The sequence below is a fragment of the Aedes aegypti genome, chromosome 3 (genome assembly GCF_002204515.2).
Source record: "Aedes aegypti strain LVP_AGWG chromosome 3, AaegL5.0 Primary Assembly, whole genome shotgun sequence".
NCBI lineage: Eukaryota > Metazoa > Arthropoda > Insecta > Diptera > Culicidae > Aedes > Aedes aegypti.
Genome location: NC_035109.1, coordinates 300579731 through 300605365, shown reverse-complemented (window position 1 = coordinate 300605365; position 25635 = coordinate 300579731). Strand labels below are relative to the sequence as shown.

Sequence of the window (25635 nt, the reverse complement as noted above, 5' to 3'; positions counted from 1 at the left end):
TCAACGGCGGCAATGCGGTAATTTTCGCTATCAGCGAGTGAACAATTGCTTCCGGCTGTCCAAATCTCATACGGAGTGTAGCGAGTACACGCCCCACGTTGGGCGCCAAAAAAAAACTGACTATTTAGGGCAATAAACGAATATTATAAGATGTTGGGTTTATGGCCAACGGTATTTAAGGGGTTAATTCCGCGATTATAATCACCGTATTGAAACACGTCCACTTTGTGTAGTTTAACGGTAGATTATAATATTCCTGTTTTAATTCAGTAATTATACAAAGAAGAGCGTAGTTTAGAATTCACATTATAAGTAAATTAGCATAAGTTATGTTGTACTGAACATATATGGTGTGAGTTAAGATCTGTTTGTTTGTATCGTTCTAGTCAACTTACGTTTATTGCCCTAAATAGTCAGATGTCGGTTCGTATGTCTTCGGGTCGTAGGTTTAGTCGCTAGAATCAATAGTTATTTAGGTAATTTGTAATAAATTTTATGTAGTTCCCTTACCGTGACTGTGCACTAATCAAAATAATAGTCTCGCAGTATATGTAGGTTAGACCTAGTGGTGCCTCAAATGCAAATCCTAATCATAGGCACACAAATCATAATTCATAGTTAATAGCACATAGTTGTAAAGTTCAATTTTAGTTTAAGTATTTACCTAGTTAAGTTCAGTTAAGAAAATAGTAATAAGTAATTTTAGTTTAACTAGCTGAGCTACAATTTGTCCACACGTTTGCTTCGTTTGTTTTCTGCTTTTTTGTCATGTTGTTTCTACTCACCGGTTGACAGACGGTGAACGTTACCTGTCATCGTTGTGAACGCTGCTGGTGTGTGTACGGCCCAGGGTTGATGTATGGAAGGTGCGCGCTGGCTGCCAGGGGCTTGCCAACAGAAATAGTTTGAGAAGTTCTCGTTATTCTTATCAGAGTATTTACCAACTTTTCATAAAAGATCTTAGAGGTCTATGTTAACCTTCAGGTTACCGTTCAACATTTCCAATGAGTCCACACATTCTCTCATAATTTCAATATATTTTCCAAAAATTCAGAAATACTCTCAGGGATCTCGGTGATCTTTATTGTTCTCTGAGATCGTCAAGAAGCAATTTTTCGTTATCATCAACAATCCCGATTTGCCTGGGCATTCTTTGGGAATTTCAAAGTATTACAAAAAAATCAGAAATTCTCCTATAGATGTCTATGGTGCTCAATAAGTTGAGTGATATTCCAGGTATTTCTGGTTATCTTTGAAAAATCTTAATTCGTTGAAACATTCTCCCCGGATTTCGAAAGTAAATTTTTGATCTCAAAAATAATCTTGCAAATTCAATACTGATCTAAGAGTATTCTGTACTCCTTAATTTGTTGAGAAACAACCTAGGATTCTCTCGTAAACATTCCAAAGTTGCCCAGACATTCTCTCAGAATACCAAAATATCCAACAACAATTCTGAAATAATTTACCAATTCTCTGTGATTCTCAATTAGTTAGGAAATTTTCAAGAAATTTCTCGTTGCTATCAACACTTCCAAATTACTCTGACAATCTTTAATAATTTTAAATTATTCACCATCTATTCAGAAATAAAAAATAATAATTAACTGCTTATCTTTAGGAAGAAAAAAAAAACTTTCGGTTGCTGTTTATCCGTCTTTATATTTTGAAATACTTTCAGAAATATCATATATTTCCAATATGTCCAGGCAATCTCCCAGAATAGCAAAGCATTCACCAACAATGCAAAAATAATCTGAGAGTTGTCTTTGATTCTCAATTAATTCATTTTATGCTATAACAATCTGATACTGATGGAGAATGAATGGACTTCCCCGCTATTTGGATTCTTTCGATGGCAAAACGAAGTTTTTTGTGGAGGTGCTGAAAATCAAACCCATGATCACTAAAATTTTATGCAATAGATATAAAAAAAATGTTGCTCACATTTTGTTTGCCCAAAAATCGTTATTGTTTTTTTTTCAATTTTTATCAAACGTTTCGCAATACTTCTTAAAATTTATTTGATACTAGTGAAATGGAAAACTAGCCTATATGATTTCAAAACCGTGTAGATCGAATTTTCGATTCACAAAATATAGTTCATATCTATGCTATATAGTTCGTCGGAAATAACAATTCTCAAAAACTCATATCTATGACTACAGAGAAATTGACTGAAAATTATGATATTTTGCCCCACTGTGACAGGCTACCAAGGTCGTTCAGCCTAAAGTAAGTTATTTCAGTTCCTTGAGTAATTGTTTTGTTAATGTCCACCCGATTATGGCATTCTTACATTTTCCGTTATTTTAATTACACGCGATTACAATACTCCCCATAGCGGTACTTGGATGAGCTCACTACTACCAAGAAAATTTGAATTTGAAAGCTGGCTATGTTAATCCCAACGGAAAAGCCTCCAGTTTCGCCTTAAGGCAAGATGCTTAAAAAAAATGAAAAAAAAGAAGAAATTTGTGTGTATGATCAGTTTGAAAACAACTACATTTTCTTCAAAAACATGTTAATTCGGAATCGATTGAGTATTTATGGAGTTATGGTCAAATAAAAATGATTTTTTTAGTAAAATGAGGAAACTTTTGGATAAAAAATTTGAAATAATGGTGCTACAAGTTTTAAAATTGATTGGAAAACAACTAATTTATGTTTACTTCACTGAAGGTCATTTTTTTAACTTGAAAATTCAACTTCAAGACGCTTGCGCCACCTCTAAATGTTAATATTTTTGGCTCAGATTTTGAGTTTTCTATTTTAATGTGATTTGAATTCAGTAGATCACACGAATTTTTGGTTTTGAGAACACTTGGAAAATTAAGCCGCACCCTAATGTACATTACATTGCGCTTCTTGAATTTAGGCGGTTGAATGAAGTTTAATCGTGCCTACTACAGCCACTATTGGTACATCTACCCTATAAATAATCATAAACCCTTTTCAATAAATCTAGCACAATTTTGATTGTCCTGGTGATTACGAAACAGCAACTTAGAATCGGAATAAAAAACTATCATATATTTTAATTTATTTTAACCTGTCTAATGCTACGCACCATCAAAGGATGCACCACAAACCACAACTCAGCCCACCAATAAATCGCGTTCCGGTCGATATCAATGGAACATAGGGAAAAAAAGGACAATCGACGATGAACCGCTTCAAGTGGTATCGTACAAGAGATCATGGATTATTAATGTGGGAATTGTTTGGTGGCGTGACTATCAGCTGACTGACTTTGGTGCCACTGACTAACCGATGGTTAAAAATAGTTATACCATATACCTTTCCTTACTGCTCAGTATCAGTCACATCAGTAGATTGCTGATTCACTAAGTTTTTCATTTCTTATTAAAAGTTTTAACTGGATATGTACTGATCTCACATACTATGACCTAACCAATTTATGAATTTCATGATTTGTAAATCATGGTGTGGGGATCAGATTTTTATCCGTGCATATACCTTTCCTTACTGCTCAGTATCAGTCACATCAGTAGATTGCTGATTTACTAAGTTTTTCATTTCTTAGTAAAAGTTTTAACTGGATATGTACTGATCTCACAGCGCACTCTAAATTAGAATCACCGCAACCAAGAGTACACACGCCATTTGATGTTTACGTGGAAATTACTGTCAAAAAGGTCAACTCTTCGTCATTATATTCTAACGGCAGATTTTTTAATAATGTTGTCATCAATTATAAAATTCGTAATATAATTCCTGACAATTATGCCAATGGTACGTCGGTTTGTCTGTGGTACTCAATACAACTGTTGTAACAATTACGAACGCTACAAGGTTTAACATCGCTGATACAAATCATACACAGATTGAACGATTGTCGTTTCTTTAGGGGCACTGACGTGAACTGTATGCGGAGGTGACGGTGCATGAACAGACCGGCCACCCCACTGGATGTAGGCGCTGGAAATCAATACCATATGTGACTGGTCTGTGTTGAGGGAATTTCTTTCCAATTGAAATCAATAAATATGGGGAGTTTTCATAGATTTTATTTGCAATCAATGCATCGTTATGTATGACTATCAACACGTTTGATAGATCCTTCAAAGTGGAATGCCTGAAATATGGAAAACAATATTGGGGAAAAGATTGGTTACATTTCTCACAAAATGCCTGAAGCATCAAATCATTCGATTACATACGCAAGAACAGAAAACATAAGCAGACATGACACAGGACAAGTTCGGAGAATCACGGGTAAAACATTGAAAATTTCACAACGAATCAATCATGTTGATATAACACTTTGTTTTATGTGCTTGTAAGCTATCGATACCTATCGATACATGGAGTGGTGTTTGATCCTTTCAAAAAAGACTTTTTTGCCCAAACGGTCATCAGCCAAACGACCTTTTAGGTCAAATGATTCATTCCACAACCAGAATAAACGTTTAAAAAAAATCTCCTTTTACGTTATACGATGATACGGGACGAAACAAAATGAACATAACCTTTATGAACTCATCTTATTCCTTTTGGCATTACGTCCTCACTGAAACAGAGCCTGCATCTCAGCTCAGCCATTTTCGCATTCGTATATCGTGTGGCAGACTCTAACCACTCGACTAAGGAAGACCCAACATGTGAATTCATGAAATAGCGCTTTTTGCGAAGAAACTCGTTTATCAAACGATTTCATCCACCATGTGGTACAGGTGCTTATTCAAATAAACGACTTTGTTTGTAAACTGTTATACTATTTCTGGTTGCCTGGAATTTTTCTTTTTTTTTTCTTTCATACCAAAAAACTTTTACGGCCTAACAAATTTCTTGGCTTGTCGGTATTTGGCTTTTAGACTAACAAGATTTGGCCAGGCATTTGGCTGAACAGCTCGCATCCATTACTAACATTAAAGTGCAAGCTTTAATCATAATCTACCATCCCAATCAATAACTTAAATAATAAAATACGTGATTGAGCTTTTTCCACTCATTTTCAAAAACCGATCACTGTGAAACGTGAAAATGCTGATACTGATTAGTTGTGTTGAACAAAGTGCAAATGTTGTTTTGCATCGGACGGTTTTGTAATAAATTTGGTAATCAGCCATGGCTCGTTGATATGCTTTGACTGAAATATTGCACCATGTTTATATGCATCGAACAAGCCTTCGATTGCATGTTCTATGATGAGTATGAATTCTAAATTGTGATGAAATGGCGAGCATTAGATTAATCCAATTACTTCGGTGTGAGTGGGTGTATCGAAAATAAATTTGATTCGATTTTTAAACCAATCCGTACTAGTAGTTTACGGAACAAGTTGCAGAATAAATATTTTTACAGCACGAGTCGTAAATTTATAATTACGATCGAGTTCTACAACGTGTTACGTACAACATTTTTTGCGATTTCGTAGAAGACCACTAGAGGGTATTAGAAAGGTGGTAGGTCATTTGGCATAAAGTAGTTTGGCATAAAGATCGTTTGGCATAATGGTCGTTTGGCATAATAGTCGTTTGGCATAATGAGTCTGAAACCAAGAATTTCTTAAGATGAGATTCGTTTTACGTTTCTCTTGAATCTTCTGGCATCAGGCTTGTTGTGGAGTCAATAATAGACAATAATTGATACAAAAAGTCACTTTTGTCAACAATCATATGCTCTTGAATAAACTAAAGCATATTAGGAAAGTTATTGTCAATAATATTTTATAATTTATGCAGAAATGACCCTTCTTTCAAAAATTATTTCTTCTTTTGAGTTCTGCTATTGGAATATTTTTTTGCACTGAAGATTTTGATATATTTAGCACTAATTTACCCTTCTTTCAAAAATCGGATTTTATTAAATATGATGTACCGTAATCCGGGGTAACATTGATCATTTTTTTGAATATTTCTTAAACATTTCATTTGAAAATGCATGTGTTGCAAATTTTATATTTTTAAAACAAGTACTGCCACCCATTGTTCGTGTTTATGTACTGTATTTTGTTTTCTGAAAGTTTAAAGCATGTTTAAAAAAATGTTTTAAGTGAGTTTTTGATTTAGCTGATATGCGGTAACATTGATCACACCATGAAAACATCGTTCGGTAATATTGAAAAAACCATTACTTACTAAAATCATGGTCCCTGAAGCCGAATATGAAGGTCAAACTCTTATAAGTCATTTACTTTTTGAGTTATTTTAAAATTAAAAACACCTTGAATTTTGGAATACGCCTAAATGTATGCAATTTTCGAAGGAAATTCTTCACGCTTTATAATAATTTGTGAATTATGTTTTATTGAACATATTTATGAAAATTTTGACAACGGAGTCGTTTTCGGCGATGTCATTTTTAGTAACAACCGCATTTCTCTTGCTCATATCGTTTACAGAACTCATGTGAGACATGATTCTTTTATGGTGTCATCCATAATCATGAAAATCATTGTTTACAAAAGTTGAAAAATTTACGCATGAACACAACTTTATTTTCGCAAAAACCTTATTGTTTATTAGCTCATGATTAGAAGAAAGAGAATCGCCATTCATGCATTAAAAACCAAATTATAGGCATAAAAACTGTTGATTTGAAATTGAAACAAATTTCACCTTCTTTTATACATAGGCTGTTCTTTTAAGATTTCTTTATTTTTTAGATATTTTGTTGTTCCCAACTGACAAAGTGGCAGCAATTGATAACATTGATCTGCTCAAGTTATCAGCGAAAAGAGAAATCGATTACTGCAGTTACTTTGATGGGTTGAGCTACTTTTCCCGTAATGTCGGTTCCCCGAATATCGTTACCCCGAACGCCAGAATCCCGAATACCAGTTCTCCGAATATCCCGCTTCAACAAAAAGTCCACTTCCCCGAAAAGTTTGTGGCACTCATACTTGTCGTAACTTAAAACATTTCAGAGTGGTGAACGAACCGGTTAACTAATATGCACCCTTCTTTATTAAATTGGCGATTCTTTCGAGTTTTACCGTCCTCAATATTTTTGCTAACATGTGTATAGCCAAGAATGGCAAAATACCTGCTTCTTTTGATTGCTTATCTTTCTTGCTCATTCACCTTCCAGTTACTAAAGACTATCATAGTACCTATTTAAACTGCATCAATTTTCGGGGAAACGAGTCATTCTAGGAACTGGCATTCGGGGAACCGTCATCCAGAGAAACGACATTCGGGGAAAAGTAGGACAAGAGCTATGATTCTGAATGCCATTTTTGATGTCTTTTTTTTTTTTTTATTTGGCGCAATAGTTTTTGGCGTCCAATCTTCTATTGATTTAATAATAAATTTTGCCTTCTTCTTAAAATAGGCTGTTCTTTATATATACTGTTTTAAATTTTATTATTTAGTCGAGCTTAATGTTAACCATTTATATATATTTCGCAATTCTTGCAAGATGTGCTGTTAGAATAATAATTACTTTAGAACTTGTAAATATTCAATATATTTTTCGATAATAGAAGGTGATGTACACTTTCAAAATTAAAATTTATATTGAAGCGTTCAATAGTTTTGCCACATATATTTTCTTTCAAAAATGTGTTTTTCTTTTGAGTTATGTTGTGAGAAGATATTTAGTGTTAGAGCCTCAAACATTTAAAACGAAAAATAATCTGCTCTCGTATACAGGCTATTTTTTCATAATGCTGCAATAATAGATCTTTGGATAAGAGCTTTTAATATTTTGCAAAAAAAAACAATTTCCTTCTTCTACCAAGTAATTTTTAACAAGTGTTACGTACAAACTGGGACAGAGCTTGATCTGCAGCAAAACATTTGCGTTTCCTTTATTAATAACTGCGAACTTTCTTTGCCAATTTACTATTTTCAAATATGTATATCGTAATAACTCAACGATACTTTATGTTCTGGGATGTGCAGAAAATTATTATTCCGAAAAGATCTTCATCCAGACCCGTCACGAGTTTTATTTAATTATGCTCTCTGATGTCACTACAATTTTTGACAGTCATTGCTTGGATTATCTCTGAACGCTTATTGAGCAACTACGAAAAAAATTTGCTATGGGCTCAGTGGCATTGATCTCGGTAAAAGCTTCGAAAATGCCGATATTCATTCTAACTCAATCATTATGCCAAACGACCATTATGCCAAACGGCCATTATGCCAAACGACCATTATACCAAACGACCATTATGCCAAATGACTTTATGCCAAACGGCTTTATGTCAAACGACCTTATGTCAAACGACTTTATGCCAAACGGGGTACAATCATTAGAAATTATATCGGAATGCATTCACCATTATTTTACTATTTCTGAAAAATGGTTGTGTAATGATTCATTACGCAACTCAAAACAGTTGCGTAGTGAGAAAGCATTGCGTAATGAATCATTACAGCACTGGTTTCAGTTGCGTATTCCCGCACTGTATACTTCAGTACAGAAAAGTAGGCCGTTTCATGACAGATTGGCGTGATGATAAGCAGCCTATTACGATGAGAAATTGCAAAAAAATCTTTTACCTTTCAATCACAGATATCGAATGGGTTATGTCGATTAGACTGCCACTTAAACAAAAAAGTCAAAAATCTCAACGGGGCACCCCCTAGATATGTGTCTTAGAGTAAGGGAAAAGCTCTTTAAAAAATTTCAACTTGATTGGTTGCGCCACCAGCTGGCGCATTTCATTCAAAATTTTTATTGGGATATTCATTTGAAGTACAGTAATGTCCCGATTTGGTCAGCCCCATGCTGCATTTAGGGTTCACAAAACCGGGAAAGAGCTAACATCGGGAAAAAAAATTCGACTGGTTTCATGTTTTATTTTAATTTAAGGACTTTTTATGATTTTGTTAATATTAACATTAGTTTTTTACTTCCATTTTATATGTACCGTAATCCAAGGTAACATTGATAAGTTTCTTGGATAATTATTAAGAATTTCAAATTTCAAAAATTCGATCTTTAGATGATTGTATAGACGTGGCCAAGGTCATAATTGACTTTATGTACCCAATATTGCCAGTATAGATGTGTTTAGTCTAATTAAAATAAATATAAATTTTAGGCTGACAAAATCGGGAAAAAGGGATGCTAAAATCAGGTCAAAAAGGGTGCTCAAATCGGGGGCTGACAAAATCGGGTCATTACTGTATACTGAAAATTTACCCTACGTCACTGTTTCGTTCCGTTTACTAGTTGATAGCACTCAAATGAATCCAGACTGACAAATACGCTAATTGATATCCTAATGAACATAAATGCAGAAGGATGTATCTGGATATACCATGACCCCACAGTTATGGATCAAATAGTGTGGAGTTCAACCTATAAAATTCAATAAAACGACATGGAAAACGTAAAATTGTAATTTAAAAGCACGAGTCAAATCGTTTCAAATTGGAACTTCGGTTAGTAAACTGTTTTGAGTGTAATATTTACATAGGATTGCATAAAAATTAAAAATTGTATCGGTTCCTGAAAACCATATTATGGATCAATTTTCATATTATGGATCAAATTGTGACATATTACGGATCAGTGCGCAAAATCAAGAGATTTTCAACTCAATGCATCTGTATTGCATGGTATGGCGAATGTTAACAATGTGTCATATATTACAGCCAAAAATAGTAGTGTTAGAGCTGGAAACAAGGGTAAAATGCCCTTTTTATTGTGATACTGCATTGTAGTAACTGAGACATGAACTGTTTGCGCTCCACACCAAGTTTTCCACCCATTTTTGTCTGCTAAAAAATGAAATTTACAAACCTTGGTGTTTTATTAGTTCAATCCTTACTGCTATTATCTGAAAATGTCGAATTCAGTGCATAAAATAGCATAGAAATAGAATCTACATTCTTTGGAAGTGATCCATAACCGTGGTAAACAATCATTTCCTGGTCCATATTATGGATCACTAGTTAGAAGTGCTAATATTCGGTATTTATAATAAAAATTCAAGTAAAATGTTTTCCAAAGATGAATTCATACTAAATCGAAGCGAACGAGCATAAAACATGCTATAACTTTTGAGTTTTACCACCTGTGGAAGCTTATGAATGCTGACGGCACTTCTTACAGGAAACGACCATATAATGATAGCTGTGTGGTACCAACTAAACATTTGTCAAATACACCGTTATTTAGCGGTTGAATGTTGTGCTTAACATTACAAATGGTAGAAGACAAATAGTATAACATGGGAAAAATATGTTTTACGTCAACGTTTATAATTTGAGCGAGTTATCTATCCGATGTTGAACGCCAAAGTTATCCGTCACTGTGGGTGATTCGTAACTGTGTGGGCATGGTAAGTTAATTTGCATTAACGTGTTAGTTGTTGAAAGCAAGGCTTAGATCAGCACTCTCGTGCAATTACATTAATACATACAATACAATACATTGTGTAGCAGCTCGCCCAGCGTCATAGGTGGCTATGATGCGCTTAGTGGCCATAAGCTGTGTTGAAGTAACACAAAGCAGTACGTGAGATCAAAACCAACTTTATCAATTTTAATCATGATACAACCTTCGACAATATTGTTCGCTTTAGTATCAAGTAGTATTTCGTAGTATTTAGACATTCTGGGTTCAAGTGAACGCAGTAGATGATGTGCTGTTTCCCATATGTTTGAGCCTTAAATCCCATATTAACTTCAATTCCAACGCGCCAGCTCATGAAATGACCAAATTTCAGACTGAATTCCTTTTACCCTAAGAAATAATCCTGCTGGGCCAGTCTTATCTCTAATGTTGATTCTTGTAAAAATCGGAATCCAAATCTAAAAACAAAGGCATGCACACAACAACTCACAATCTTTTGAAAAAGCAACCAGTTTGATAAAACACAAGTACTTAACAAATCGACATGAGAAATCATAACGTATTATAAGAAATCACTCTATTCTATGTTTCATAGCTTAGAGCTCCAGTCAACTATTAAGGTCGATGTACCAATAGCCGCATAGCTAAGAACAAATATTCGTTTAAAATCGGAAAATGAAGCCAACGATATTATTTTGACGTTATCTGAAAGCTTTTTATCTAGGTTTTGTAGAAAAAATATGAAACCTACGATAACCCATATTTTTTGTATTTATTATTGCTTGTGCCACTATAGAACACATGTGCCTATAATTGCACTATTTATTATTTCTATTCGTATAGTAAACTATATAAACCATACATTCAGAAAACTTTTATATTGTTCCTTTAATATGTGGATCAGCTTTCGATTGATGTGTAACAGTTTTTATTGCAACAAGTATTTTGTTTGATAAAAATAGTTTCTCTTCAATACTGCTACTATAGGAACACAATGAAGCTTAAATTTAAAGCAAAATGATTTATTTCGATCTTTTTTTTTTAACAAAATCGAGCTGTTTATCAATGGTACGTTCAAGTCAAAACATATTTTGGAACGGTTTATAGCTAAACGGCCGTAAAAAAGCCACTAGTGCGACTATAGAGGACTGTCTTCTAAGGAAACACCGACCTCATCTCTCTATATAAATAAAAATGGAATGGTGTTTGTATGTCACGAAATGGCTCACGAACGGGTTAACGGATTTGAATGATTCTTTCTCCGTTTTGTTCGTCAGGGGTTCCGACGTGTTTATATGTATTTAAGTCTCAGGATATTCACCGGGAAAGTAGAAAAAACGAGCGTGAACGGAACTGTCATTTTATATGGGACGAGATGGATTTTTCAACAGCCTACTTGATGGCAAGACGAAGTTTGCCGGGACCACTAGTATTTATATAAATAAAAATGGAATGGCATTTTTATGTCGCGAATTGGCTCAAGAACGGGTCAACGGATTTAAACAATTTCTTCCCTGTTGTAATAGTAGAGAGTTTTAATATGTTCGTTTGAAGGAAAAGTTGAAAAAAAAACTCTTCGGGATAGTTGGGAGAACCAATGCCCTGTTTAACGGGAGATATCATAGTATTTTTCAACTACCTACTTGATGTCAAGAAGAAGTTTTCCGACAGATTTTCCTCTGAGAGCTTTTTTACTTACATCAGAGTTTTCACCAGAATTTCATAACCTGAATCTATCTAGAGATTCCTGTGGACATCACCATGAAATCTTCGATGGTATTTCTGAAAGAATTTTTAAAGGAGTCGTTGAATATATATAAGAAAGTCCATGGAGGATTTGCCAGAAAATATCGAGAGCAGTTACTCGAACGAAGCTTTATGCATCGTCAGATTAATTCATAATCGATTTACCAAAGGGCCCAGATAGCCGTAGCAGTAAACGCACAGCCTTTCAGTAAGACCAAGCTGAGGGTCGTGGGTTCGAATCCCACCGGTCGAGGATCTTCTCGGGTTGGAAATTTTCTCGACTTCCCAGGGCGTAGAGTATCTTCGTACCTGCCACACGATATACACATGCAAAAATGGTCATTGGCATAGTAAGCTCTTAGTAATAACTGTGGAAGTGTTCATAAGAACACTAAGCTGAGAAGCAGGCTCTGTCCCAGTGGAACGTAACGCCAAAAAGAAGAAGAAGAACGATTTACCAAAGTAAACCATGGACTAATTTTTGAAGGAATCTACGAAAAAATGTTGCAGTTGAAAACACTGAGTAATTTATAAAATTCCCAAAGGTATTTCTGGATAGGATCCTAATGTATATGCAATTTTTTAAAATAAAGCAAACGATTATTTGAGAAACAATCTGAGCAATACCAGAAAAATAATTACACAATTTCGTTGAAATCTTGAAAGGAAAACCAGGAGATGATTTTAAGTTTCTATAAGAATTACATAAAGTGATCCATGGAAGGAACAATTCCTGATAGAATCAATCGGAAAAAAACATTTTAATTATTTAGGGAAAATAATATTGAGTTCACCATTAAGAAAACTGCAATGATTTTTTGAGGACTTTCCAGGTGCATTCTTCTCAAAATTCTGCAAAGCTTGATAAAAAAACTTATAACAATCTTTAAAGTGTTTTTTTTTATTATTGTTGAGCTTTTAATTCAATAAAGAATCATTCAGGTTCAATTCATTAGCTTAAATTATAATACATTTTTATTTTTCATCTGTGTGCTCTTCTATGAATTCTTAAGAAAACGTGTTGAAAATTTCAGTTAGAATACCTGAAAGGATACCAAACAGTTATATGGGGGGTATTTTTGTACAAGATTTATATTAATTGTCCTACTTCTCTTATGAACTAGAGTAAAAGCATCGGTTTTGGCCATCCTAAAAGAAAATGTCAATAAAAATTATATGGGAAACCCTATTCTCACTACGAATATGTCTCAAATGCAAGCTTTCAATCCTTATTATGTGTGTAAAATGTCGGAACTGATTTTTTCGCTTTAAAAATTTCGTTGGTCAATATAGGCCACCAGAACCAGTTTCGGCCTTAATCTCTGGTTCCTAAATTTGCCAATCACATTGATTTATTATGAGAGTGGTCAAATTAGAAGTACCGTGGCGAAATTAGGTGTATGGGGGTTAAAATAATAAGGAAAATGAATTGTTTCTATTATGTTTTGATTCAAACCGGACGAGTAAATGAATGTAGCTCTATCATGTAAATGTAATCCGCTGATCACAAAAGGTTTCATGCTGATTTGCTATGTAAAACGGGGTATTGGCTACAACTGGCGTATGGCCAACACTGGTGCTTATACCCTACCGTCAAAAAATCTCAGGTGTAATACACAAAAACCTCAATTGAGACGAGTAAATGGGAATTCCTGTATTGGAATGATAAGTTTCGCGGAAATAATCTAATTTGTTTTCAACTTTTGCTTTGTAGTTTCGTTCAAACGTGTTATCCTATGGAATATTGAACATATTATTGATCATTTCTGCTATAAGCTTCAGAGTATTCTTGAACATAATCTCCAAACCTTTAAGCGATAGATAGATCAGACCTTTTGAATCCTTTGCAGACAGCTCGCGTCACAGCATGCTGCAATCTCTAGAGAAATCACTGGACAAGTCTCTCGACAAAATCCTGTAGAAATCTCTGAAGGATTATCTTAGTTAATAACTGAAGGACTGCTGGATGCGTCTCTGGAGGAATCCCTTGGAGAACCCTGAGAAATCCGCCTCGTTACTGCCAAATTAGAAAAGAAACATTATCATATAAGGAATCGGAATCATTCAACAAGTCATAACTCATGCGCTTTTATCTGTAAGTAAAAAGACATTCGATCGCAAACGAATTATAACTTTTGATGGCAATCGCAATTTTGGGATCAGTTCGAATGGGTCTGCAGGAGTTTCTTCAGGAAAACCTCCATAGATTCGTTCAAGAATTCCTCTCAAAATATCTCAAGAGACTCGTCCAAAGATTTCTCTAAGAGTTCTTTCGAAGATTCCTCCATGGATTTTACCATAATATCCTCCAAGATAATTTCTACCGTAACATCTACAGCGATCCCTCCAGGGATTTCACTAGGGCTTTTGCCGGTTCCGATAGAGCTTCAGAAACACCTTCAGCATTCCCTGGAGTAATGATTTCTGTAAGAAAATATCTACAAGAATTGCTTTATTAAGCTCGCTAGGAGTTCCTGCAGGGATGTCAAATGTCTTGACTTCCTGCATAGGTTCCTCCAATATAACTTTTACTGGGATTCTTCTTGGAATTTCTCCAAGGATTGCTCCAGGTCCTGTCTCAGTATTTTTTACAGGAATACACCGGAATTTCTACAGAGATTTGTTCAAGATTTTTCTAACGATTTCATCTGGTATTCCTTCGGAGATTCCTCTAGAATATATTACAGAGACTTCTCCAAAGATTCTTCCAGCAAAATCTCTACAAGGACTTATCCAGAGATATCTTCAAGGCTTTTCTCATGTATTCCGCTAGGTGTTACGCTTAAACAATCTTTTCAAGGATTGCTCAAAGTATTTCTCTAGCAATTTCTCCAGAATTTCCTCCGAGAATTCATCCGCGGATATAAACAAAAGTATCTCCAAGTAATCCTCTCAAGATTCGTCTAGGAATTATTACGAAGCTTCCTTCGGATTATATCAGGAATTTCTCCAGGTTTTCTCACTCACGAAATGTCCAGAGACTCATCCAGGGATTTCCCGAAAAAAACCTTTACAAAGATTCCTGCACAGATTTCTCTAGCTTTTTTGTGAGGAATTTTTCCAAGGATTGCTCAAGGAAAATCTCCACATGGTTTGTTCTAGAAATTGCTCCAGGATTGGGCAGGTAGAGAATTGATTGTATATTTCAATGAAATATGCTTTCTGTTATGAAAAAAGCCAATGAGCATGTTTGATGTTCCAGGGATATCTTCAGAAGAATTCCTGGAGCGATCCCTGGATGAATTCTCAGAAATGATTCCTAGAGAAATCTCGAGAGAACTTTCTGAGGATTTTTCAGAGAAATCTCGTCGAAATATCTGGAATAATTCTTCAAGAAATTGTCGTAGTGCAACCTAGAGAAAGCCTTAAAGACAACTTTGCAAAAATCGCTGTAGTCTCTGGAAGAATTTTTGTAGATATATTTTAAGAAATCGCTCGAAGAATTTTTGAAAAAATCGCTGTAGTAGTCTTTGAAGTAATCCCTTCATTAACTCCTGGAAAAGTTCTCTGAGTAATCCTTGTAGAAATTCCTGGAAAAATCCCAGTAACGATTTGACTGGGGGAATCTACAGAGTAATCACTGGAGGCATTTGGTAGAAACTCCTTCCGAAAATACTGGCAAAATCGCTGAAGGAATCCCTGAAAAAATATCCATGCAAACATTCCAGCAATAATTCTAAAAGGAATTCCTGGATGAACTCCTAGAAAAATTCATGAAAAGATTTCTGAAGCCTTATCGAAACCGGTCTGGAAAATCTATCTTGAAAATAGTATCCCTGGAGAAATTGTTGTAGAGAGGATGAATTTCTGGAGAAATGTGTGGAAATAATTCGAGAATAATGATTGAATATCTGAAGATTTTCATCGAGATGTACTGGAGCCTCATTTGAACTGGTTCCAAAATTTTGATTACTGTCAAAAGTAAAAATTCGTTAGCGATAGAATGCCTTTTCACTTATAGGCAATAAACATGAATTTAAACTTGCCGAATGATGCCGATGCCTTCTATTATGATATTTTTTAATGTAATTTGGCCGTAGCAGAAATGGTTTTTGGCGTAGCTTGGAGGGTTTTTAGGGGGGAGGCGCTAGCGGGAGCCTAGCAAATATTTGTTTTTTCAAATATAATGTCGATAGAAATGATCACGATTTTCACAAATTTCGTAATTTTAACAGGTTTGTAGGCTTCGTGGCCGTGCGGTTAGCGGCGTCAGCCGTTCAGGCGTATTGTGCCATGAAGTGTGGATTCGATTCCCGCTCCAGTCGGTGGAAACTTTTCGTCAAACGAAAAATTCATCATTGGGCTACTGGGTGTTTCGTGTTGTCCGTTGCCTACTGTTTGTGATCGTTCAGTCTGTGCAGCCTTGAGCTGAAGACGGTGTAAATTGTATTTTTTTTTTTTAATTTATTTTTTGTTTTGCTTCATTTTGCAGCACATCAAAGACATTTGTAAATTTCAATTTTCAGTACGGAAAAGATTCATTATTTTTGTAATCCAGTAAAAAATCCTTCAAGAATTCTAGAAAAATAAAACTCACAAAGAATGTCCTTTGTTATTCTTCCACAAATGTTTCAGGTATTCAGACATGTTTTTTGAAGAAATTGCTTCATGAATTATTTTCGTAGTTTTCAGTGCTTTCTTCAAAAACTAATTTACCAGTTTTCACTGAGTTCGTCCTGGGATTTTTGCGGAAAATTATACCCAGACTTTCTGATCGCACCAAAAAATATCTTCAAGAATCCCATTGCTTAAACACCTGTTGAAGAATTCCGTCAGAGAATGCATTAGAAATGCTATAAGTGATTTTTCCTGGATATTCCTCTACGTACTTATTGCATATAAATTCTAATTGTTAGTTTAAAGAATTTGTTCATTAATAACTTGTTTACGATTTTCAGGACTTACTGAGGATTTCTCCAAAAAATAGTGCAAAATTTCTGGGCGTCTCAGCAAAAATGTCTTCAAGATCACTAAGCAAGGATTTATTCCACAAAATCTTCTAAACCCTTTCAAAACAGTTTTATTTTTTTCAAAGATGCCCAACTAAGAATTTTTTAAAGAACTCTAACATTCCTTTGAAGTTCCTAGCGGAATACGTTCAACTGTTTTTTCACTTTTCCGCGAAAATACTCAAATATTTCCCGTGTAATTTGTTCAGGGATTTTTTTAGAGAATTATATTATTGTTTCCCTAAAATTCTAAATAAATTTTATCACTTTGAAATTGCAAGCTGCAATGTCAACAACGCTGCCAGAACGAATGAAGGGCTACTCAGCCTTAACGATTGGGAATTAAATATCCATAGAAAATTTTTGATCAGAGTTACAGTTCCATCAAGTAAAGTAATGCTCTAGAAATAATTTAATTTTTTTTCCGTCCGAATGACAATTCAGGGTTCTTCCATGAAGAGCATTCAAAAATGTATCCACTCTCTATTTTTTGGTTCAAAAATAACTCCAGGAAAATCTCAATGATTGCTTAAAACTCCTCTACGAATCACTCCATAAAAATACACATATAAAAAGTATTGAAACAACTTTTTTGGTATTTTTTTGAAAAATTGCAGCTTCAATATAATTCGGAAAAATTTACCAAATTCCTGTCGTAAAATTGAAGAATTATATCGTCGAATTTCTGAAACTTATTGACAATGTACCTGAGAGGAACGCCATGTGGTGGTCCATGTAGGATCTTCTACAAACGATCTTGCTCTTTTGCCTTCGTCTTTTATGATGGAAAATTATGGGTATTAAAATGGACGGAATTTTTACTGAAAGTATTTGTGACTAAAATCTTAGATAATATTTTGTATGAACTCAACAATTTTATGATACTATGGTGAACATATTGATTTAGAACCCATTTTCCTACCTTTAAAAATTCCAAACAAACTTGTTTGAATGGTCTATTATTGATTATTTTATAGTACTGTAGAAGTTTAACGCGATAATCTTCTTCTTCTTCTTCTTTCGGCATTACGTCCCCACTGGGACAGAGCCTGCATCTCAGCTAAGTGTTCTTATGAGCACTTCCACAGTTATGACAAAAATGACCATTTTTGCATCTGTATATCGTGTGGCAAGTACGAAGATACTCTATGCCCTGGGAAGTCGAGAAAATTTCCAACCCGAAAAGATCCTCGACCAGTGGGATTCGAACCCACGACCCTTAGCTTGGTCTTGCTGAATAGCTGCGCGTTTACCGCTACGGCTATATTGGCCCCGCGATAATATTGCCGGTATTTTTAAGAACATTATATATTGATAAGGCAGCATCCATTTATTACGTAAAGCTTAAATTGAACATTTTCGACATCCGTTACGCTTTTTGTAAGAAAAATTCAAAATTTTTGTATGACTCGTAACGATTGAGCCTTTTTCCCCTCCCTCTACAGCGTTACGTAATTTGTGGATGGTGCCTGCAATTGGTAATGTAAGATTTTCATGCATTTCAATCTCAGGAAAAAATTGGGGTGGGTAATGTCTATTACATTACCGCGGGGTTGACGTAGAACTACGATGATTAATAATTTGATTTGTCATGTGCATGAATTTGTAAGTGTACTAGTTTTGTGTTGTTATTGATCGGATGAAGTTTTCAGAAGTTAACTCTTTTTGGACTCATTTTGGTAGTCCTGAAAAGAACCATTTGTCGTTCTGTGGTTTCAAGAACCAGTGTATGGTTGGTCAATTGGTCAATTGAAAGACAAGACATCAAAGGGTCATGTCGTTTACTTACTGAATCCCACATACCTGTCCAAATAGTTTAATAACTGTTTTAAAAGAGAACGTTGATTTCAAGCAAATTTATAAATAGGGGTGCTAGAGAAAATTTGACGTCATTTGCTTTCAATTCTCCGCTTCGATCGCATCTCAGCAGGCAATAGATCGTCTTGCTCTGACCGGGCGTGCTTCTCAAGCACAGACATCGACAGCGAGGGACCTCCCCGTTTGTCTTGCTTCGCTCAAATCAAACTGTCAAGCGAGCGAGAGAAGATGCCGTCCGAAGCCAAAGTCATCACCGCTGCCGCCGCCAAGAAGAAGAAGAATATGAAGCAGTCCACAGGAAAATTTGCGGTCGAACTGTTAACACGGTCGGGCAAGTCATTCTCGCTTTGTGCTTCACCGCTTGTTTACGTTCACCCAGCCATCGCCATCGCCGCCATCATCAGATTTCGACTTAAGCCCGGTGATTCACTACCTGTTACTGTTGTGCGCCATCCATGCCACGAAACTTTCGGTTCGTCGTATAAGCAAATAACTTGCTCAAATTTATACATTTGAGTTGAGGATTCCCCGTTTGACCATGGCAATCAACTGATAACATCCCGCAGTGTTATTTATCTGTAAGAGCATCAAAGCTAACAAAGCCATTGGCCCTTTTCAGGGTCATCAAATTAGTAGAAAAGAGTTAAAAGAGAAATATTTCCGACTTTATATATGACTTCTTATATTCCTAAATCAATTTCACAGCTTCATACAAAATTTCATTTGTCATGAATAATTGATGACTCAACATTTTGAGACTGTAATCGCGGACGCTGCTGCAGTGCCATCGGGGTGAGTGCTCAGCATTCCACAACAATTGTAAAATAGAGTGGCATTTCCAACAGCGTCTTTGATGTTCCATATTTTGTGGGAACACTTTGATTAGCAAAATTATCACATGTAAGAAAATTGTGACATATTAAGAATGCTTTTGAAAAGACATTTTCATTGAACAATTGTAATAATTTTGGCACCCATGGATCAGAAATTTACCGCCATAATAAAGAAAACTATTAATTATCAATATCTCTTATTGAATATTTAGTTAATGTCAACCCTTCCAGCAATTCATGTTCGACCAATTTCTCACGCATTAGCATTCTCCGCAATTTTCAAGTAATTCTAAGCCCAACACATTATTGGCACATACCCATTTCCCAGATTGGTCGATCAGAAAGCGAAGAGCACAAAAGGGAGGAGCATCATCTGCTATTCTGAGGTTATAAAACATGCTTCCTTCGTCGGATTCAGTTTCATTCTAATTCCGCTTTCGAGCTGGTAAGAGCTCCTCCGAACTTGCTCAGCGAGAAGTAGCTCGCTGCTAGAAATCTGCTGAGCTGTCATTCTTCAAGCTGCCAATCCAGCATCTGGTCTGTGAAATCGCTCAAGATTTCTAGGTTGACCGATCCGCGCTTCTAGATTTCGCCTCGTGGTAAACTCGTGGTCACAGCATCCAAGCTCAATCGGCCCTTTTCAGGGCCAACATACGTTCATAAAACGGTTTATTGGATGATATTTACTGATTTATCTATAATGATCTAAATATCGCGGTATACTACAATTTGGTTCACATAATTTACCCCACATAATTACATGAATTTGAGAATTTACCACAGCAGCGCCATCGGACCGTAATAACATCATGCTACTCAGCATTGTATGGTATTTCTAACAGCATCGTTGATTTATCATATAATGGGGGAACACTTCCTAAATTCTCGAGTATTAAATTGGAAAATGTATTAAAATTGCGACAGATTTTAAATACTGTTCAATAAACTGTTTCCTGATCAATTGTAATAAGCAACTATTGATCTGAAATTTTTCTACATGTTAGTCTATTGCGTTAATCTGAGAAATAGGCTATATGAAATTGATGTCTTGGCAAGGGATGTACAAGATGAGCATTATGTATTAATTTTCCAATTTCCGTACTCGAGAATTTTAGAAGCGGTGGCCGTGATGCTCGGGATGGATTGTCCTCCATGACTGGTCCTGGCTGGAAATATTCGTGGGGAAAAACTTGACCCTTTGCTGCAGGAATTTCATTAACAACTCTTTGGTAAAGCAGAAATTTCTGATAAAAGTGAACTTTTTCAAAACAACTCTTATTGATTGGAATATTTATCAACAACTCTTTGTTAAGTAAAATCATCCTTAATAACTCTTTGCTCCATCGCCAAACCAAACCATTTCATTGAATTCATCAAGTACAAGAATATGAATGGTAAGGAGAGGCAGATGGTGTATATTTTGCTGGCGTTACTTTCCAACAGGTCGCCGGTTGGCGCTGACTACTAATCCGTCCACTGAATGATTTTCAGTTGTTGCTTTCGCTCTCTGGTTCCGTCCGCTACTCGCACACTGCTGTGGCTTTCACGCGCTCTTCTTTGCTGCTCCGCTGCTTGATCCGTTCGTTATGCCGTTCGATTTGTGAATGAGCTGGGAGCAGAACAACCAGTGGTTTTATTTGCTCGAGCTTCGTTCACCGATGGCGAGTGGTGGGGCTCTCGCTTGGTTGTTTCGTCACTCCCTAAGATAAAGATCGGACAACTGGGTATAATATTTGATCCAGTTTGTGATCCAGTCGCTGATTGGTTGATTTTGATGCCTCCGAGTGTGTGGCTGCGTGTGAGAAAATACCATCGGAAGCGTTTGTTTTGATTTTGCCTGTGTTGCTGTTATGTTGTTATTATTTGCAATTGTTCATAAAAGTTCGTGCCAACTAGCCGACTGATGTGAATGAAAGTAAATATTTAAGCGAAATCAACTTGAATGTTTAAGAAATGAAGTGCAAAGGCTTCAATTGTGCAAGGAGCAGTAAATCGCATCCGGATAATCATTTTTATCGAATGCGAATTAAATAGTGTTGGCAAATGGCAACACTGTTTTAGCGTAACACGCAAGGGTCGAAAATTTACAATTGGGCTCATGGATGAAAAGAAGAACAACTAAAAGAAGCCAGTTGTCCGATCTTATCTTAGGTCACTCCGTTCGCTACCCGCACGCGATTGGTTATTGCTTTCGCGCTATTTTCGTTGATGGTGTGATTCTTCGCTGAGAAAAAAAACTGCAACTCTTTTGATTTTTCATGCAAAGTAACCAACTTTGATAAACTATATCTCAGTTATTTATGGACTGATTTGAATGAAATTTTAACAGAATATCAGACATAACTTAAATTTTAACATATGTTTTTGAGTGATTTTTCCAATCACACGTTGAAAAGCAGTAACGGTTTGACTAAAGTGAATTTTTTGACGATTTTTTATGATTGACATAACTAAACATATTGAAGGAATAGCTTCATGGTATCTTCAGAAAAGTTGTAGATTTTGACGAGATGAATAAGTTTGCTGAAGATAGTTTTTGTGTAAGGCTATCAGATTTTAAGATAAAAAGTTTTGAATTTTTCGTCGAAAATTACAGTTTAGTCAAACCGTTATTACTTATAAACTTGTGATTGGAAAAATTTTCAAAAATATATGTTAAAATTCAAGTTACATCTGATGTTCTGTGAATGTTTCATTCGAAAATATTTCCATAAATAACTGAGATCTAACTTACCAAAGTTGGTCATTTTGTATGGAAAATCGAAAAAGTTGCAAATGCATGCGAATAAGTTGGGGCCTTCCTTAGCCGAGAGGTTAGAGTCCGCGGCTACAAAGCAAAGCCATGCTGAAGGTGTCTGGGTTCGATTCCCGGTCGGTCCAGGATCTTTTCGTAATAGAAATTTTCTTAACTTCCCTGGGCATAGAGTATAATCGTACCTGCCACACGATATACGAATGCAAAAATGGAAACCTTGGCAAAGAAAGCTCTCAGTTAATAACTGTGGAAGTGTCATAAGAACACTAAGCTGAGAAGCAGGCTCTGTCCCAGTGAGGACGTTAATGCCAAGAAGAAGAAGAAGAAGAAGATGTGAATAAGTTCTCTGTTTATTCGACAAACAAGCCTAATATTTCATGGGTACACAACAGCAACAGAGTAGCGTACACAGGGATTTAGTTGAAATCTGGAAACGTAGCTCAATCTTGAAATCTTGAGCAATTTCACAAACCAGATTCTGGATTAACAGCTCAGCAGGCTTCTAGCAGCGAGGTACTTCTCACTAAGCAAGTTCCGAGGAGCTCTTACCAGCTCGAAAGCGGAAATGGAATGAAACTGAATCCAACGAAGGCAGCATGTTTTATAACCTTGGAATAGCAGATGATGCTCCTCCCTTTTGTGCTCTTCGCTTTCTGATCGACCAATCTGGGAAATGAGTATGTGCCAATAATGTGTTTTGCTTGGAATTACTTGAAAATTGCGGCGAATACTAATACGTGAGAAATTGGTCGAACATGAATTGTTGGAATGATTGGCATTCCCTAAATATTCAATACGAGCTATTGATAACCTGAGACGAGACTCGCGAAGACAGTCTTCTTTTTCTGTGATTGCTGAGTTTTTTTCTTATTCTACTTTGTGCATACCAATTATGCGCATGCGCATACCAATTATGCGCATGCTGTTCAAATCCTCACATGAACCTCTCAGCAAAAAATGATTAAGTTTGCATCACATCGAATCATAAATAGCCATTTGAGTGAAATTCCATGCCAGCAAACGTAGCAGACATTAGAAATAATTAATCTTCTGCTTAGATTTATCAGCAACTTTGGAAAAAACTGCTCCGCCGACTGAGGTTTATAATAACAGTTTACTTTGAACACAATACTTTTAACTTTTGCAGCCATAAAAACGGTGGGCTGCATTTGACGTTTCGTGAGAGGGGAATCTGGGCTGCATATGACGTTGATATTTTTCCTCTTCGCGAGTCTCTCTCAGTTGATAACCAATAGTTTTCTTTATTATGACGGTAAATTTCGGATCCATGGGTGCCAAAATTATTACAATTGTTCAATGAGAATATATTTTCAAAAGCAGTCTAAATATGTCGCAATTTTGTCACATGGGATAATTTTCCTAATCAAAGTGTTCCCATAAAATATGGAACATAAAAGGCGCTGTTGGAAAAGCCACTCTATTTTGCAATCGTTGTGAAATGTTGAGCACTCACCCCGACGGCACTGCAGCAGCGTCCACGAGTACAATATCAAATGGTTGAGTCATATATTATTCACGACAAATGAAATTTTGTATGAGGCCGTGAAATTGATTTAGGAATACTAGAAGTTATAAATAAAGTCGGAAATATTTCTCTTTTAACTCTTTTCCACAAATTTGATGGCTCTGAAAAGAACCGATGGCTTTGTTAGCTTCGATGTTGTTACGAATAACTGCTCGGACCAGCAAAACTCAGGGGGCTTCTGGTATTTGCTCCTAACGGGATTGCTTCTTGACCACCAATGATGATTTCATCACGAGTCGAAATTTTAAAGCGCGGGTCAACAGCTCCTCGGCAGATGAAATTTGCGGCGGCGATGACGATGGCTGGGTGAACGCAAACAAGCGGTGAACCACAAAACGAGAATGACTCGCCCGACCGTGTTCACAGTTCGACCGCAATTTCTCCTGTGTACTGCTTCCTCTTCTTCTTCTAGGCGGCGGCAGCGGTGATGGCTTTAGCTTCGGACGGCATCTTCTTTCGCTCGCTCGACAGTTTGATTTGAGCGAAGCAAGACAAACGGGGGCGTCCTTCGCTATCGATGTCTGTGCCTGAGAAGCACGCCCGGTCAGAACAAGCCGATCTGTCGCCTGCTGAGATGAGAGCCAATCGGAGAGTGAAAAGCAAATGACGTCAAATTTTCTCTAGCCACCCCTATTTATAGATTTGCTTGAAATCAACGTTCTCTTTTAAAACAGTTATTAAACTATTTGGACAGGTATGTGGGATTCAGTAAGTAAACGACATGAAGCTTTGATGTCTTGGCTTTCGATTGAGATGCTAATCAAGAAATTTCGTTAAGCCAGCGAAAAGTTATAAACGTTTAAAATATTTCATGCCAACGTAACGCTCTTGGTTTCAAAATTCCAATTTTACTCCTGTATAGAGAAGAGAGACGTACTTCTACGTCAAAAATTTGCATTGAATGATTTTTATTTTGAAAATTTGTTGAGGAATTCCTGACGAACTCTCAGAAATCAAATACCATACGTGTAATAATTCTGCATTTTTTTGCCAAAAATATTATAATATGCCTTTTGATAGATTCTTTGAAATGTTGGTTTTTTGAGTATGGAAAGATTTTTCAACGTAATCTTAAAAGCGTCAAGAAAGGAGAAACAACAAAATATTGAAGCATGTAGACCAATTGATGGGCAATGGTACAATGAAAGTTAACACACCGAGGACGAAGCCTCAAAATCAGTTGGAACGCTAAATTCAACCCACTATATCTCGGCTGTCCTAAGCCCGATTTACAAAATTTTGGCACCTACAGAAATGTATGGGCTTCTAGATTCATGTTAGATTTTTGAAATATTTTTGGAAACTACTGTTTGATTTGTAGTACTTAAAACACCGGAGCAAGTCCTAAAAAAAATTCTAACCGGCGGTAGATTTTAGATAACTTAGAATTTATCGCGATAACCTATAGATTTTTTTATTGTATGATGATCGTTTTAGTGTAATCTAACAATTGGCATTGATTTTTTGATTGTTAGCCGTTCAAAGAACTACAATATATTCACAAAACTGCGTAGAATACAGAAAAAATACATTTTCAATTATAACTTGAAATTTATCGCGATGACCCAAACATTTTATGATCTTAAAATATACTCATATTTAAGGCCATCAAATTTGCAGAACACTGATAATAAATTTCTGTTGAAAAAACTACAATATTTTCACAAAATAGTGAAAAATACAGGAAAATACAGGTTTTCTACAGAA

The 25635-nt window shown here is 35.9% G+C and overlaps 1 protein-coding gene across 2 annotated transcripts in view; it reads right to left on the bottom strand.

The window, feature by feature from the left end:
* Positions 1-4011: 4011 nt before the first annotated feature.
* Positions 4012-25635, bottom strand: part of LOC110678523 (prisilkin-39-like) — a 57661-nt gene continuing 36037 nt past the window's right edge. For both annotated transcript variants that reach the window (XM_021851509.1, XM_021851508.1), the window contains exon 6: positions 4012-4099. In XM_021851509.1, coding sequence (XP_021707201.1) covers positions 4086-4099 — 14 coding nt within the window. In that variant the 3' untranslated portion in view covers positions 4012-4085. The remainder of the gene's footprint in view (positions 4100-25635) is intronic.